The 13,887-nt window shown below is 49.9% G+C and overlaps 7 protein-coding genes across 7 annotated transcripts; 5 read left to right on the plus strand and 2 right to left on the minus strand.

The window, feature by feature from the left end:
- Nucleotides 1-365: 365 nt before the first annotated feature.
- Nucleotides 366-1,968, plus strand: Aud_004337 (nucleoporin FG repeat-containing protein; the record flags this gene model as incomplete). The annotated part of the gene is made up of 3 exons (XM_043289277.1): nucleotides 366-427; nucleotides 537-968; nucleotides 1,026-1,968. 3 exons carry the CDS (start codon nucleotides 366-368, stop codon nucleotides 1,966-1,968), a joined length of 1,437 nt encoding a protein of 478 aa, XP_043145212.1.
- A 1,102-nt stretch (nucleotides 1,969-3,070) lies between these two features.
- On the plus strand, nucleotides 3,071-4,373 carry Aud_004338 (TauD/TfdA dioxygenase family protein; the record flags this gene model as incomplete). Its single annotated transcript, XM_043289278.1, has 3 exons — nucleotides 3,071-3,520; nucleotides 3,580-4,140; nucleotides 4,194-4,373. The coding sequence occupies 3 exons, from the start codon at nucleotides 3,071-3,073 to the stop codon at nucleotides 4,371-4,373; spliced, it is 1,191 nt and encodes a 396-aa protein (XP_043145213.1).
- Nucleotides 4,374-4,770: 397 nt separating this feature from the next.
- Aud_004339 (uncharacterized protein) lies at nucleotides 4,771-7,733 on the plus strand (the record flags this gene model as incomplete). The annotated part of the gene is made up of 2 exons (XM_043289279.1): nucleotides 4,771-5,388; nucleotides 5,448-7,733. 2 exons carry the CDS (start codon nucleotides 4,771-4,773, stop codon nucleotides 7,731-7,733), a joined length of 2,904 nt encoding a protein of 967 aa, XP_043145214.1.
- Nucleotides 7,734-8,207: 474 nt separating this feature from the next.
- Nucleotides 8,208-8,717, minus strand: Aud_004340 (GroES family chaperonin; the record flags this gene model as incomplete). The annotated part of the gene is made up of 3 exons (XM_043289280.1): nucleotides 8,208-8,232; nucleotides 8,297-8,355; nucleotides 8,460-8,717. The coding sequence occupies 3 exons, from the start codon at nucleotides 8,715-8,717 to the stop codon at nucleotides 8,208-8,210; spliced, it is 342 nt and encodes a 113-aa protein (XP_043145215.1).
- Nucleotides 8,718-9,389: 672 nt separating this feature from the next.
- Nucleotides 9,390-10,526, minus strand: fip1 (cleavage polyadenylation factor subunit FIP1; the record flags this gene model as incomplete). The annotated part of the gene is made up of 3 exons (XM_043289281.1): nucleotides 9,390-10,200; nucleotides 10,261-10,313; nucleotides 10,365-10,526. The coding sequence occupies 3 exons, from the start codon at nucleotides 10,524-10,526 to the stop codon at nucleotides 9,390-9,392; spliced, it is 1,026 nt and encodes a 341-aa protein (XP_043145216.1).
- Nucleotides 10,527-10,923: 397 nt separating this feature from the next.
- Nucleotides 10,924-12,149, plus strand: Aud_004342 (FAM50/XAP5 family protein; the record flags this gene model as incomplete). The annotated part of the gene is made up of 3 exons (XM_043289282.1): nucleotides 10,924-11,165; nucleotides 11,223-11,784; nucleotides 11,835-12,149. 3 exons carry the CDS (start codon nucleotides 10,924-10,926, stop codon nucleotides 12,147-12,149), a joined length of 1,119 nt encoding a protein of 372 aa, XP_043145217.1.
- A 319-nt stretch (nucleotides 12,150-12,468) lies between these two features.
- Nucleotides 12,469-13,828, plus strand: Aud_004343 (uncharacterized protein; the record flags this gene model as incomplete). The annotated part of the gene is made up of 4 exons (XM_043289283.1): nucleotides 12,469-12,545; nucleotides 12,619-13,034; nucleotides 13,092-13,505; nucleotides 13,560-13,828. 4 exons carry the CDS (start codon nucleotides 12,469-12,471, stop codon nucleotides 13,826-13,828), a joined length of 1,176 nt encoding a protein of 391 aa, XP_043145218.1.
- Between the last annotated feature and the right edge of the window lie 59 nt (nucleotides 13,829-13,887).

Genomic DNA, 13,887 nt, shown 5'->3' on the forward strand with positions numbered 1-13,887 from the left:
TATGCGATTCTATGTGTTCTGCAGATGCCGGGTGCGATTTCCTGTCTACCTTAGCGAGGTACAGGCTTACAGCGGCGGAGGAAGTTGGAACGTCGGCCCCGGTGTATCTTTCCCCATTAATATTAACATCAATTTCCCACTAGTCCACTCCGGGTGTAGGTGCCCAGCTACCTTCCTTACCTTAGTAACGCTGATATCTGCAACAGCGCTGCGCTTGCAGTTATCTGCCCAAACATTTTTGCGCCTCTTGCCCCTACACTACCTCGACATCCATACAGCTGAAAGAAAGAGCGGTAGGGGAGGTGCGAGTTGATTTTATCGAATCCCGTCCTTTACTCCCTGATTTAAGCCGACTCCTTTCCATCATGTTTTCCGCAAAACCTTCAACCGGCCTGTCCATAAACACCAATTCCGCCAATTCACTTTTGTAAGTGCGCCTGTGTCCAGAGCTCGGTCTGGAACTTCAGCTCTAAGATCGGAGCCACAAATTCATGAATCGCGCGATTCAATTAGGCTAACGACTTTCCCTCGCGTAGTGGCGGATCTAATGCTCAAACTACATCGTCTACAGCTGCACCAGGGACAACGAGCACCGCGGGTGGTTTGTTTGGAAACTTGGGAGGCGCCAATGCGCAGTCAAAGCCAGCGGGCGGCCTTTTTGGAAACCTTGGGGGCGGGAGCACGCAACAATCTTCAACTACTGGGTCAAGTCTGTTCTCCGGCTTAGGTGGACAACAGCAAAATCCTACTAATACCACTGCTGCTGGCGGCGGTCTGTTTGGAGGCTCTACCCCGGCCAGCTCGCAACCTGCAACTGGTGGACTCTTTTCGGGGACTGCAGGCACGGGCACTACCACGGCCCAAGGTGGAGGTACTGGTGGAGGGTTGTTTGGGTCCACGACACAGGCTCAGTCAAAACCGCTATTTGGCGGTCTGGGGTCTTCTACAACAACTGGGGGTGGCCTCTTGTGAGTGATCCGCACTGGCCCTCTTTGTTTCATCGACTAATCAATGAGAAATTCTAGTGGTGGCGGCAACCTTACCAACACACAACAGCAGCAACAAGCACAGAAACCCACGCTATCTCTCTTTGGGAACCAAAATGCCGCGCCCCAACTGTCGACTCAGCAAACAGCCACAACTGGAACAGTGGTTCCCGGGGTCAAGGTAGATCTCAGTAATCTCTTACCGACGACAAAATACGAGAGTTGCGCCGATGAAATTAGGTTGGAGTTGGAGAAATTCGACAATTACGTCCTCCTTCAAATCAAGCTGTGTAACGAGGTCTCCAACATGCTTCCTACAATCGCGGGCCAGGCCGAGACTATTCCAAATGATGTGGATTTCGTTCAAGGCAAACTGGAAACCATTGAGCATGCGCTGGAGAACGACGCTCGCGATATTGATCAACTACGCAGCCTGGTGTCTCGCGATGCAGCCGAGGCACAAGTGGCGTTCCGTGCCATCGATACATTAAAATTACCCCTGCAATATCAATCTGCAGGAGGCACAGGGTGGTGGTCAGCCCAGGATCAAAAGGGGTCCGATCGCCAGGCGTTGCGATCCACGCGCAAGAATACTCTCGCTCTTCCGGATGACGTCGAGACTGACCCGTCGTCTGCCACTTCCATCAGTGGTGTGCCAGTAAACCTTGTCGACTATTTCTCTCAGCGCTCTGATGAGATGGGTACGGTTCTCGAACGATATACCGGCAATTTGAAAGAGATTGAAGACCACCTCCATGGTATCGAGCTTTCACTAAACCGCCAGATTCAAGAATTTGTGGCTTCACGAAGTCGAGATGGAGCGGCCGCTGGTACCCAGAAATCGAAGCTCAATGATCTTGCAGCAGTGCTTGGAGATGTGGAGAACGGTATACTTGGCGTTGCCAGTAGGCTCGGTGCGGTCACAGAACAAGTGCAGGAAGTGGTATTGGGTCCGCCGTCGGGAGATGGTAGGCTTAATTAATGATAAGACTCGAGCGGCATGCATAATGCGGTGAGATGCGCATTAAAGTGGCGTCAAGCATCTTGGGTCATTTCAGGAACCTCAGTTTCTATCACTACTTAAGAGAAGTCTTGTATTTCAGCATGAGTATTAGGGCCAGGCGTTACAAATGAGAGATGACAGTATTGTGCTCTTTTCGATAAACATTGATATTTAAAAATATACGTGTTTGTCTGATCAGCAACATGTCCTTCCTTTATGGTGTTATTTACGTCTAATAGCTCAAGATGTAATCACCATCGTAGTGAATCAGAATTTCCGCTGTGCAGAGAATCAAAACAAAAATAACGAGGCCAGCCAACCAATCCCCGGTGGTGGCCATGAATATATGGTACCCATGGATGATCCACATTGCCTCTCTCGCAAACGCAAGAGAATGGCGGAGTTGCGTGATCGCACGCCAGAGATGCAGCTCACAGCCACTCCCGGACGCCGGCTCCAACTTTGTTTCAACTGCATACTCGTTATATACACTAAAAGGGCTGTTTGCAGTGTACTTGCCTACTCATTTGTATTTTTTACGGGCCGTGGATAGATGATCTTAGATGAACTCCGTACAGATACAAGAATAACAACTGCTGGTGGACGCTTGGGATGGTGGTAGGTTGCCTACTGATCACTGAATGAGTCAGATCTGACGGCTTGTTTGCGCCATCGAGCCTCAATTGAATGATATGACGTGATGTCTGATCATGATGGCGATACAACTTGATCAAATCCACTTTCTGGCTTAGAGTTGCAGCCCAGTGTTGTTTGGATATTCTATTTCTGGTAACATAGTTGGGTGATTGACCCCAGAGATGGCGCCATTTCCCGCCAAACCCGACTCATAGATGATGCGTAATACTGGCACGCAATGCTTCGTGGTACCTCCCAGCTGCTGGTATATATGTAAGTAAAGCTGAAGACGGCAATATTCAAGTCCTTGGTCCATCGAGACTTCATTTCCCTCCTTAATCCTCGTTCTCCACTGCTTTATATATAGTACATCAGCCGCCTTCTAGCCCTAATTGCTACTAGCCTACGATATATCACAAGCGAAAGGAAAACTGAAGAGTACACCATGGCACCATTGCTGGAGGAACCAGCGGCTGCCCCGTTTCTTGGTCACTTTACCGTTCCCAAGAAAGAGACTGCAGAGCACAACAAATTTTGGTACGAGCCAGGACGCACAACAGTCAAGAGACACGACGATTACCCTTATGAAGATCTTTTGCCCTCCTTTCCAGATGTTCAGTGGGAAGCTATAGGGAAGGTTCCATACGAAGATAAAGGGCTTCGCGGAGACCCAAAATTCCGTCACTTGCTCCAAGATGCAACCGACGTCTTTGACTACACACCGAGAATCGGAACGGAGATACATGGGGTCAATCTGGCCAGACTCAATGATGCCCAAAGGGATGACCTTGCCCGCCTGATCGCCGTCCGTGGCGTGGTATTTTTCCGTAATCAGAAGGATTTTGATATTGAAGCTCAACGGGAGTTGGGGAAATATTTCGGGACGTTGCACAGAGTAAGTCTTGCCTCCCCCAGAATCGTCGTGAGCGTAACTGGTGTCTAACCGTGATGTAGCATGCCACTACTGCTGTACCAAGGAAGAAGGGATTGGAAGACGTGCATGTCGTTTATACTGGGGACAACTCCTCCGACCAACGAGCGCTGTTTTCCCCGAGCTTCCTATGGCATTCCGACGTAACCTACGAGGTTCAACCACCATCATACACATTATTGAAGGTCTTGACGGGTCCTCCCCGAGGAGGCGGTGGTGACACTCTCTGGTCGTCTCAATACGCGGCATACGACGCGCTCTCATCGCACATGCAGAACTACCTGAAGGGCTTGACTGCTCTCCATACAGCCAACATGCAGGCATCAGACTCGCGAGCTCTTGGTCGAACTGTTCGTCGTGAGCCGATCACCACAGAGCACCCTTTGATTCGCACAAATCCGGTCACTGGTTGGAACAGTCTCTTCTTCAATCCTGGCTTTGTAACCAAGATTGTGGGAATTCCCAAAACAGAGAGTGACGCCATTATAAGGTACCTAACCGAGGTTGTTGCCACCACGCAGGAGGCGCACGCTCGTTTCCAATGGGGTGAGAACGATGTGGCTCTGTGGGACAATCGAACAACAGTGAGTAATGCGCAGATACTCTCCATCATGGTCTCTTCTGACATTCTCGATAGAATCATTCCGCTTCTTACGGCTTTGCTCCCCACCGTCGTCATGCTGTCCGAGTCGCCTGCCACGCTGAACGCCCCTACTTCGACCCCGAAGGCAAATCCCAGGAGGAGGAATATAATGCTTACTATAACCTACCGCCCGTGAACAAGGATGGCTCGCGTCAATCCAACTACAACGATTGACCTCGAGAGCTGGTCCCTTCTCCTTATCCTTGACGGCTCTGAGTCGAGAGAACTTACTGCACACACACCTTTCGATGAGGGTGAGCAAACATGATGAACGCTTTATGACAGATACGAAATATTAGTTGCTTCCGAAATATGCCTCTGAAGAGAGTGATCAAGTGGATGCTGCTTCTTATGTAGGAAACGTTTTATGATATTGCCGTAATACTACAGCATTGAATAATATACACCAGCATATATTTTAATTAGGAGCTAGCGAATCTTCATTGATGTTCAGCTCTTATGACTGAGGAATTGGCTTACACACGTGCCTGAGCTCAGGAATCACAGCGTCTATCCCAGTAGGAGACTGCTAGTATCGTAGTGCCCAATCCACTCCACTGAATCATTCTCAATGTCAGCCAAACACGAACCATCTCTGCTCGAATATGCCAGATTCTATAGAATTGCTCGTGACTATACCGCAATCAATCCAAGCCAGCAGCTCGATCACTCCCTGAAACTGCCGCCAGATGATCCTCCGGTGCCCGAAGACAAGCTGAAATCGCTAGATAAATACCTCCTCACCACGCAAGAATCTGTCGAGAAAGCTATCCGCGAAGAGAAGCTTAATGTGAGAAAAGAGGATATTCGGTTTCTATCAGAAGTCCTTCGTGACGTGAGAACTCATGAATTTGAATCCAACCTGGAAGATGATTTGGCGGCCTTTCATCGTCTCAACAAGATCAAGCTGGAACCTCCCATTTTTAGTCTAGATTATGAGACGCACTCGGCACTTCCCAAGAGGCCGGTACTCTACGATCTCGAGGAAATGGACCTGCCTCCTCTCGAGGAGGGTCCCGAGTATCAACTTGAGTCTTTGGTGAAGAAGGCAGATGAGATTAAGGAAGAGATCAGAAATGAGAAGCTCAACTGCAACAAGCAGTCTTTCATGCTTATACAAGATGCAATGAAGCTTGGAAATGCGTCTTCGAATCATCTGGATGATATTGTAGCAAATACCATCCGACCAGTGAGTATCTTGAGGAGCGTTGAGTAGCAAAACACTGACTTGATTCTTATCACTTACAGATAATATCTGTCCGTTCGGAACCTCCTGCTCTTGCACCTTTGGATGTGGATGACCTGTCCTTCAAAGGTCCCTCTCCTGAGCCAGAGCTCCAGATGCTACCCAGTCCTGCCTCGACCGAGATTTTAGGAATATCGAAGCTACAAAGCCATCTGTGGAAAGTTACTGATGCAACTCAGGGCCCTGATGTCTTCGATTGCGTACATTGGACTTCTATGGGAGGTGCCGATGGTGTGTTGCAGACAGATCACTACCTATCAGAAGCTGAAGGACGGCAGCCTTGGGAAAATGCAGCGACGTTAAGCCTCGATGAGCCCTGCGAATTTACCACGCTTGCAGGTGAAAGGGCAAGAGGCGAAGGAAAGTCAGAAGATATACAACTCCAGACGGACTTAAATATACCGAAGCTTGCCAAGCACGATGATCCCTCTCAGGATGAAGAACCAGATTCACATGCCGCCCAAGTAGCAGAACCTGAGGTGTCGGACGAAGAACCTGAATGGCCGGCGACTGAAGCTCCAGTCGAAGAGGATACAGCGGTACTTGTACCATCTCGACCTCCATCAATCTCCCCGTCGGCATCCTGCTATTCTTCGCATACAAATGACGCAGCATGTGAAGCGTCCCTTCAGTGTTCTAATATTGACCTAGAAGAGTCAGCCGCTCATAGTACAGCTCACGAGTTCCATTTCTCCAGCACTCACGGACCGGCCAACAAAATATCACTCAGCAGCATAGCTGTTGAAGCAGGCATTGTATCAACGGATCTGAATGTTCCAACACCACCAGTCCTTGATTCCCAGCTTATCACAAAACTAGGGCGATCCCCGACCAGGCTCCAGCGGAGTAATAAACGAGCTTCTATGGCCAGCGATAGTGGCTTGACTGCACCAGGTCAGATTCGGCTTTTGACCAATACTTCTCCCACAGTGACCAATCAACCTTTACAGCAAAGGAAAAGGAAACGCCAGCTTACCAACGAGAGTTTCGTCAGAGCCTCACAGTTCGAGCAGCAGGAGAAGCAGAAGCAGCCAGCGGTACCCTCATTTACAACTCTGGGTTCCTTGGCCGCCTTTATGGAGACAAGAAGTCGAAACAATAAACGGCATACAGTGACGCAAAGCCCATACTTCCCAGAGAAAATGTCAACCAACGACGTTCCCAAGCGATTAAGTGAGGCAGTGAGCACCGAGAAGCCCCCAAGCTGCTTAAAAGAGCCGGACAAAAGCGACAACGGCCCGAATGTAATACTGACAGCCACACAACTTCCTCGCTTCCATCAGCAGATGGGAGAACAGCCAATTCTGTTCTTATCAACCGCCATTCTGAAGAGTCATCTTCGGCTCGTACGCTGCCTTGAAGGAATGGCAGGCCAGCCAGCAATCGTATATAGAGACTATAACCACAATAATCCGGGTAGTGAGCCTCAGGGCAAGCATACTACTTCTCGCATGAACAGCAATCCCACTCTTCAAATCGAAGCAGATATCATAATTTCGCCGAGTACTGGTATAATACTGACTACATCGCAGGCGACAACGCAGCTATACCTGCCCGGTCATAAGTCCACTCACGCTGAGACGAACATCGAATGCATCAACTCACCACTCCGAGAACGCATCTTCCTTCTCGCCCCTCGCTACGAACGAATCTACCTGTTCATATGCCATAGTGCACCTTCTTCCAAGAAGTTGCAAGTCAAACAATCGGGCCCAACAGCGGACAAGCGAGTGTTAGCGTCCATCGCCTCGTTGACTGCTTTTTGCAACTCGATGTCCGCCTATGCAACAATCAGCCCATTGCTTTTACCTTCCTGCCCAGAAACCTTGGCGGGATGGGTCCTTTCACTTGCGAACAAGCACATTGCTCGACTTCCTAAGAATCCCAAGCGGATTCCGTCCGGCACAAGTTTCACACCGATCAACTCGCCCCGGGAAAGCCGATTGAGTCCGGAACTGATGATGAGAACAACCGTCTGGGAGCTCTTCCTCCGCCAGGCTGGATTGAACCCATATGCTGCGCAAACCATTTTGGTATACCTCAGACGGGAAGACGAAGAAGAGAGGGCTTATATACGCTACACGCCCCGTACTGCTGCCAGTCCCAGCTCCGGGGAGGGCAGAGGTGGACAAGGTCTAGCTAGGTTTATCGAGATGGCGCCAGATCGAAGAAGAGAAGTTTTCGGTGAGCTCATAGGTGACAGGATGATGGGGCGAATCAACCATGTTCTCGACAAAGACTGGCAGTGTGACTGGGCCCTTAAATTTGACGCTGATGTGGAACTATGAATTCACCTCTGTAGTTAAGCTAGCCTAAGAATAAGCCGGTATTGCTTAGGTGGAGAACAATCCCAACCTTTGTGGATCCATGAGTGGAAGAAACTAGACACAATGTACTGGACATCGACTTGAGAGGAGATTTATCATATCTGATATTACTCGTTTTCATCACACCTGAATCGGTGTGATTCATGACGATTGCTAGATTTAGAAGTACATCCATAGTAGTATGCTGGAGAAGACAAGGTCGTTTCACGCTTTATAACAACAAATGCGCAGACAAAATCAGCCCAAAAAGAGACAGCATTGGCTGTGACATTTTTTAGACCATGACGGTGAGGGATTTGGATTTGGAATTACACAGTGTTTTCGAGGTGTTGTAGGAGTTCATGATTTTTGCACGGTATATATTACACGGCCTCCGACTTGGGCGTTCTCAGCTCGCGATCGAGAGGGGGAGAAAAACAGAAAGGGCTCGTTCCTTTATTCGTTGATCTTGGCGAGGATCCTATCGCAGAGGTCAGTACAATCTTATCAAGGAGCGGACATCGTTATGCTACAAGGGAACGTACTCAGAATCCCGGAAGAGGGTGTACTCCTCTTCGCCGAGCTTGATGGGGTTACCACCGAACTGTAACGCAAGATCTGTCAGCCACTTCATCGAAAGAGAAATCCAATATCTGCTGTGCATCGGATCCGCGCGGAGATAAGCATCCAGAATGACCCAATACGTACCTGAGGGATGAGAACCTTGTCACCAGCGGAAACGCTCATGGGGATTCTCTGGCCGTTGCGGTCAACGGCGCCGGGACCGACGGCAAGGACCTTGGCCTCGTTCTGCTCCTTGACGCTGCTCTCGGGGAGGAAGATACCGGAGGCAGTCTTGGCCTCGGGCTTGATGCGCTGGACGAGGACACGGTCCAGGAGGGGAGCGAGGTTCTTGATGTTGCGGAGGACGGACTGATCGAGAGAAGAGATCAAGGTTAGCGACATGTACCAATTAATGAGTTAGACAATCAAGATCAAGACATCGTTAATGGAGCAATTGTCACGACGAAGGTGGTCCTTGAGGTCCCAGGACAGTTAGAAACACGTACCATTTTGTATGGATGTGTGAGGAGAAGAGTGCGAGACTCGTTGATTCGGTTTAATTGAGCAGGGATGAAGAAATGTATCAAGTGCAAGGCGTGGAGAGTACGGAAGAAAAGAAGATGTTCGGACAGCTCGTCTGGGGGAAGAAGATCTGGACTCGCCGGGCCGCGAGAAATTTCCAGAATGCCAAGACCGGAGAGCTTCCATCAACACTGCCGAGGGTATCATGTCGAATGCTTTTGCCTTTTGTCTTTTGCACGATATACGATGAACTGTATTTATTTGCTGTGTTTTGAGAAAGTGGGTTGATCCATCTGGCCAGGGTTTGCAATGTTGACTTTACAATGGAGGTTCCAATGCCAGTCTGCAGCTCAGTCGCCTGCGACAGCTCCTTTTCCCCGAATTTCTAGCTGCGAATAGCTTAAGCTCATGGTCCTAAAGATCATGCGCAGTGGTATGGTTAACACTGACTGTATACAACTGAACGCCACCAGATCCGACCCATTATTCCGAGTGCTCTGACCCAGCAAATCGAACATTACAACACGGTAATAGAAGACATGATCCTTAGTTCTACCATCTTCTTCCTCGTCCTCGGCCGCCAAACCCACCCCTCTGATCGTAACCTCCAAATCCCATATGAGGCTGGCCACCACCTTGTCCTCCAAATCCTGATCCTTGCGACTGGCCGCCGAACCCAGGCTGGCCTTGCTGCTGCCCGGCGCCAGCACCACCCTGGCCTCCCATCATCGCTTGTGCATGCTGCATGAAAGACATGGGATCCATAGAGGACGGGTCTATGCCTTGCGACATCATACTTGCCAGCATGCCCTGCAGCATATCGGGGGACATGTCTGGCATTCCTGGCATACCGGGCATAGCTGGCGGCGCGCTGCCAGGAGGCGCAGCAGGACCCGGAGCTCCTGGCATTGGTGGGAGACCCATGGTCAAGAAATTCTGCATATCATCCAATTGCTTCTTCTGGTCTCCAACTTCTTTCCGTAGCTCTTGTTGTTTTAGAACGTAGCTTGCCCAGGTGAATTCGTCAAATCCGTAGTTGAAGTAGTCGGTGATATCTGAACCAGGTCGTCTCCATGGTTTATCGTCCTCGGTTGGAAAGTCCGAGTCCATATCTGTCGACAGAATCGGCTTGCCTGTGGCGGGGTGGACAGGGTTCGCATTGACATCGATCGTCGACGCGTGCACAGGCGGGTATGCGGAGCCAGGCTTCTGAGGCACGGCTGGTCTTGCGCTGGCAGGCGCCGGAGTGGCAGCTTCGATTTTAGGCGTTACTGTAGGCGTGACGGATTTTGACACAATCGGTATGTCCGCTGATGAAGGTCTTTGGGGCTCTGCTCGTAGGTTGGCATGACGAGGATGTGGTCTGTCTCGGCGTTAGATCAAATGCTATTCAGCTGAGGTACTGGAGGAATCGACAGCTTACACTTCCGAAGGAGGCGCATCTGGAGGAGCTTCTGTGATGATATTGAACTCATCCTGCAGGATATTAGTCGACGTGAGAGACCGAACCGCGTGTTGTGAGCAAACCTCATCCTCTTCCACCTCTATCTCCTCCTCGTCCTGCTCCACCCCTTCATTCGATTCTTGAGGTTTTTCGTTCGATTGGTTTTGAGGAGCATGCTGAGCTTGGTTTACGGGTACTGCATCGGCAGGATCGTAGAAATCGTCATCGTCATCTTCCATCATCATTTCGAACAGAAACAGAGAAATCTGTGATTGAGAGAAGTGTTAAATGACGAAATCTCGGCCAGTTTAATGCGGAGATCGAACGGCACGCCGGGTTTGGCATGTTTGCTCTTCAGCAAACATATCCGTTCTGTATGACAGCCACTACTCAGTCATTGATACTTGTAAGATGCATTCTGATAATGACAATTCCATCATATATGTCTTCCACGACATCTGATTCTTACGTGTTTGACTGACTTTGATCCACTATATGCGATCTCAATGAACCGTGGTCACGTGCCCCTTTGCCTCATGTCAGTACTTTGATTACAATACCTCTCTACAACATCAGGATAGATGACTTCTTGAATCTTTGAAAACGACCCCGAGTGACACAGTCATCAATAATACATACATCATGCCTCCTTCCGAACAACAGAGCCACAGCTCCACACCGCGCTCATTTACGAGCCAGACTACCTCCGCAGAGGATCTTCTCAAGTCGCAGACCGTCGGTCTAGTCCATCTTTCCGACTTTCGCAAGCGTCGCGCAGAGGTTCTAGAACAAAAGGAACGAGAGGCACACGACAAGTCGCTGGGAAGATTTACATCCGGTAACTCAAGAAGTGCTACTCCTTCAACAGGCGATGTTACTGACGGGTGAGTTAAGGCGCAAGCTTCTTCCTTTCTCTTCCCTGACTGATCGCAATTACCCAGTAACTCGACTCCCCGTAGCGAGGGCCCTCCGAAGAAAAAGAAAAAGAAGCAACTCATGAAAAGCAAGCTTTCTTTTGGTGATGACGAAGAGAATGATACTGGTGACGAACCTGTGCCCACTCCCCGCGAAACGAGCGTCCCGCGATCTGCGTCGAGGACACCTGCGGACGATAGCTCTGCGCCGTCGTCACGGCGCATCACACCCAACCCCAATGCCCCACCTCCTCCGAAAGCGATGACGAAGGCTGCACTAAAGGCAGAAGCAGAGGCGCGTGATGCCCTTCGCAGAGAATTTCTGGCTATGCAGGAGGCGGTCAAAAATACCGAGATTCTCATTCCGTTCATTTTTTACGATGGCACCAATATACCGGCGGGAGCAGTCAAGGTCAGGAAAGGAGACCCGGTATGGCTATTTATTGACCGTTGTCGCAAAGTCGGTGCCGAGTTAGGCGTCGCAGGTGCTAGCGGAGCCGCAAAGGGCAGGAAAGACAATCGCCGGGAATGGGCCAGAATTAGTGTCGATGACCTCATGCTGGTCAGAGGAGAAATAATCATTCCACATGTAAGTGGAACCTGCTTTTGCTCATTGTCCTGTGCTAATTGGCCGTCTAGCACTACGAATTTTACTATTTTATAGCCAATCGAGTACCCAGCTTCTCAAATGCTGGTGGGCTATTGTTCGACTACTCCAACGAGCCTCCTCCTGCAGCTTCTAGTGATAATCCACTGTCACGGCCTGGTAGTGACCAATTAGAAGGTGCCGATAAAGATGCGACGTTGACGAAAGTGGTTGATAGACGGTGGTATGAACGAAACAAGCACATCTTCCCAGCGAGCTTGTGGCGGGAGTACGAGCCGGGGCCCGAGTTTGAAGAGAAAATGCGCACGACACGGCGAGATGCTGAAGGAAACACCTTTTTCTTCTGATCTGGCGACTCTTTGGCTAGATAGGAATGAGAGCCGTTGTGGGCTGAGAGAGCTATGAAACAGTGAGAGGAAAACATATGTATATTCTTTAGATACCCGAACAACCAATCCGGTTTATTCTGTCACGGAAGAACGTTCTTCTAAGTGAATATTGATAGGTGTTGCTGCAAGTATCTTGTCGTCGACAATATGCTGCACTCTGCGGATGGTACAAGTATTCTGAACTTTTGACAAACTTCCTGAACCCTTGCGTCCATCAACTACAAGCTTCGACTCTTCGACTATCCTTGAGGTTCCTGAAACAACGGACACTTCAATCATGGACTTCTACCTTCGATGCAATGCTCTAAAATGTCGCTCCCAGTTGAAGGAGCAAGCAGTCGTCACCACTTGTTCGTAAGTCGTCCTTTCTACTGCCCTTTCTTCAGTCGTTTTGGTTAGTGGCGACGGTGGAGATTGACCTGCTCAGGCATATATTTTGTCTTCCCTGCGCAGATACTCTCGGTCTCTCGCGTCCCACCCACGGCGAGCGTCGCTGTCCAGCTTGCCAGACCGTCCTCGTGAATCCGGACGACGCCGCATCAACCGTTCTCAATCCCTCTGAAGACTATAAAACCAGCGTCCTGAGTGGACTAGATCCGAACACAATTATGGAATGCGCTAGTCGAGCATTAGTATTCTGGGCTTATCAGACCACGCAGGAGATGTGCGTATTGCTGAGCGTGTCCATCGCTTTCTGCGTCAATTTCCTGACAGGAGACAGATTCTACCAGGAGTATCTTGGAAAGTCGCTTACGGAGAAATACTCAACTCTGAATACACACATGGACAGGGTGATTCATAATGCAAATACGGAGATATCAGCTCTCCAGGCTAAATTGAACGGTTCGTCATTATCAACAGATCCTCGAAGGGGACATGACCTTTTGACTCGAAATATAGACATGCAAACAACAGAAGAGCAGCTTCGCAAAAAGAACCAGGAGCTTGTCGATCTCTACCGAGAAAAGTGCAAGAAGTTCGCTCAGATCACTAATCTGTACAACCTACTCAAGTCTCGTGCTATGAGGTCGCAAATGAAGACCGCTGCGTCGGACACTGTCTCACAAACGTTGAATTCGCTCGGTAACTCGGGAAACGAGCCCTCAGTATCAGGCTTGAGCAGACCGATGGGTGCGTCGCGGCCGCCAGAGACTCCGGCATCCCGTCAGGGCAATCCGCGCCCTGTCAACATGGAAGGGGTGGAACAGCTACACCGGCATCAGCGGAGCGGAACTGGGAGCTCAAAAGGCGCAAAGCAAAAGGTTGATGCCGCTGCGATGCCACCGCCCACAGTGCCAGTGAACTTGAGAAACCGTATGCCCCTCTCTATCTATTTCCGGTGAGCAAGATATTCTGATACATTCAAAGGAACTATCTCCAATGCAACTCCACAACAAAGAACTCGTCTCCCAGGCCCTGTACGTCCGTCGACTGGAATGTCAAGCTTACCGCAGGACAACGTCATGTTCGAGCGATTTCATAACACCAATATGCCAGGTCGGTACTTGAACAGTGGCAACGCCTCGCTCAATCGAGATAGTCTGGGTTTCCAGAGGCCTGGTCCTGGTACGCCAAATGGGGGAGGAAACGGCCCTTCTGTTTTGAGGTCTTCTCTATTTCAGAACACCATTATATAACCTTGCCCTGACAATTCAGGTTCGCCCGTCCGAATATCAATCTGTGCATTTCTTCCTTT

Source organism: Aspergillus udagawae, assembly GCF_001078395.1.
Source record: "Aspergillus udagawae IFM 46973 DNA, scaffold_3, whole genome shotgun sequence".
Lineage (NCBI taxonomy): Eukaryota > Fungi > Ascomycota > Eurotiomycetes > Eurotiales > Aspergillaceae > Aspergillus > Aspergillus udagawae.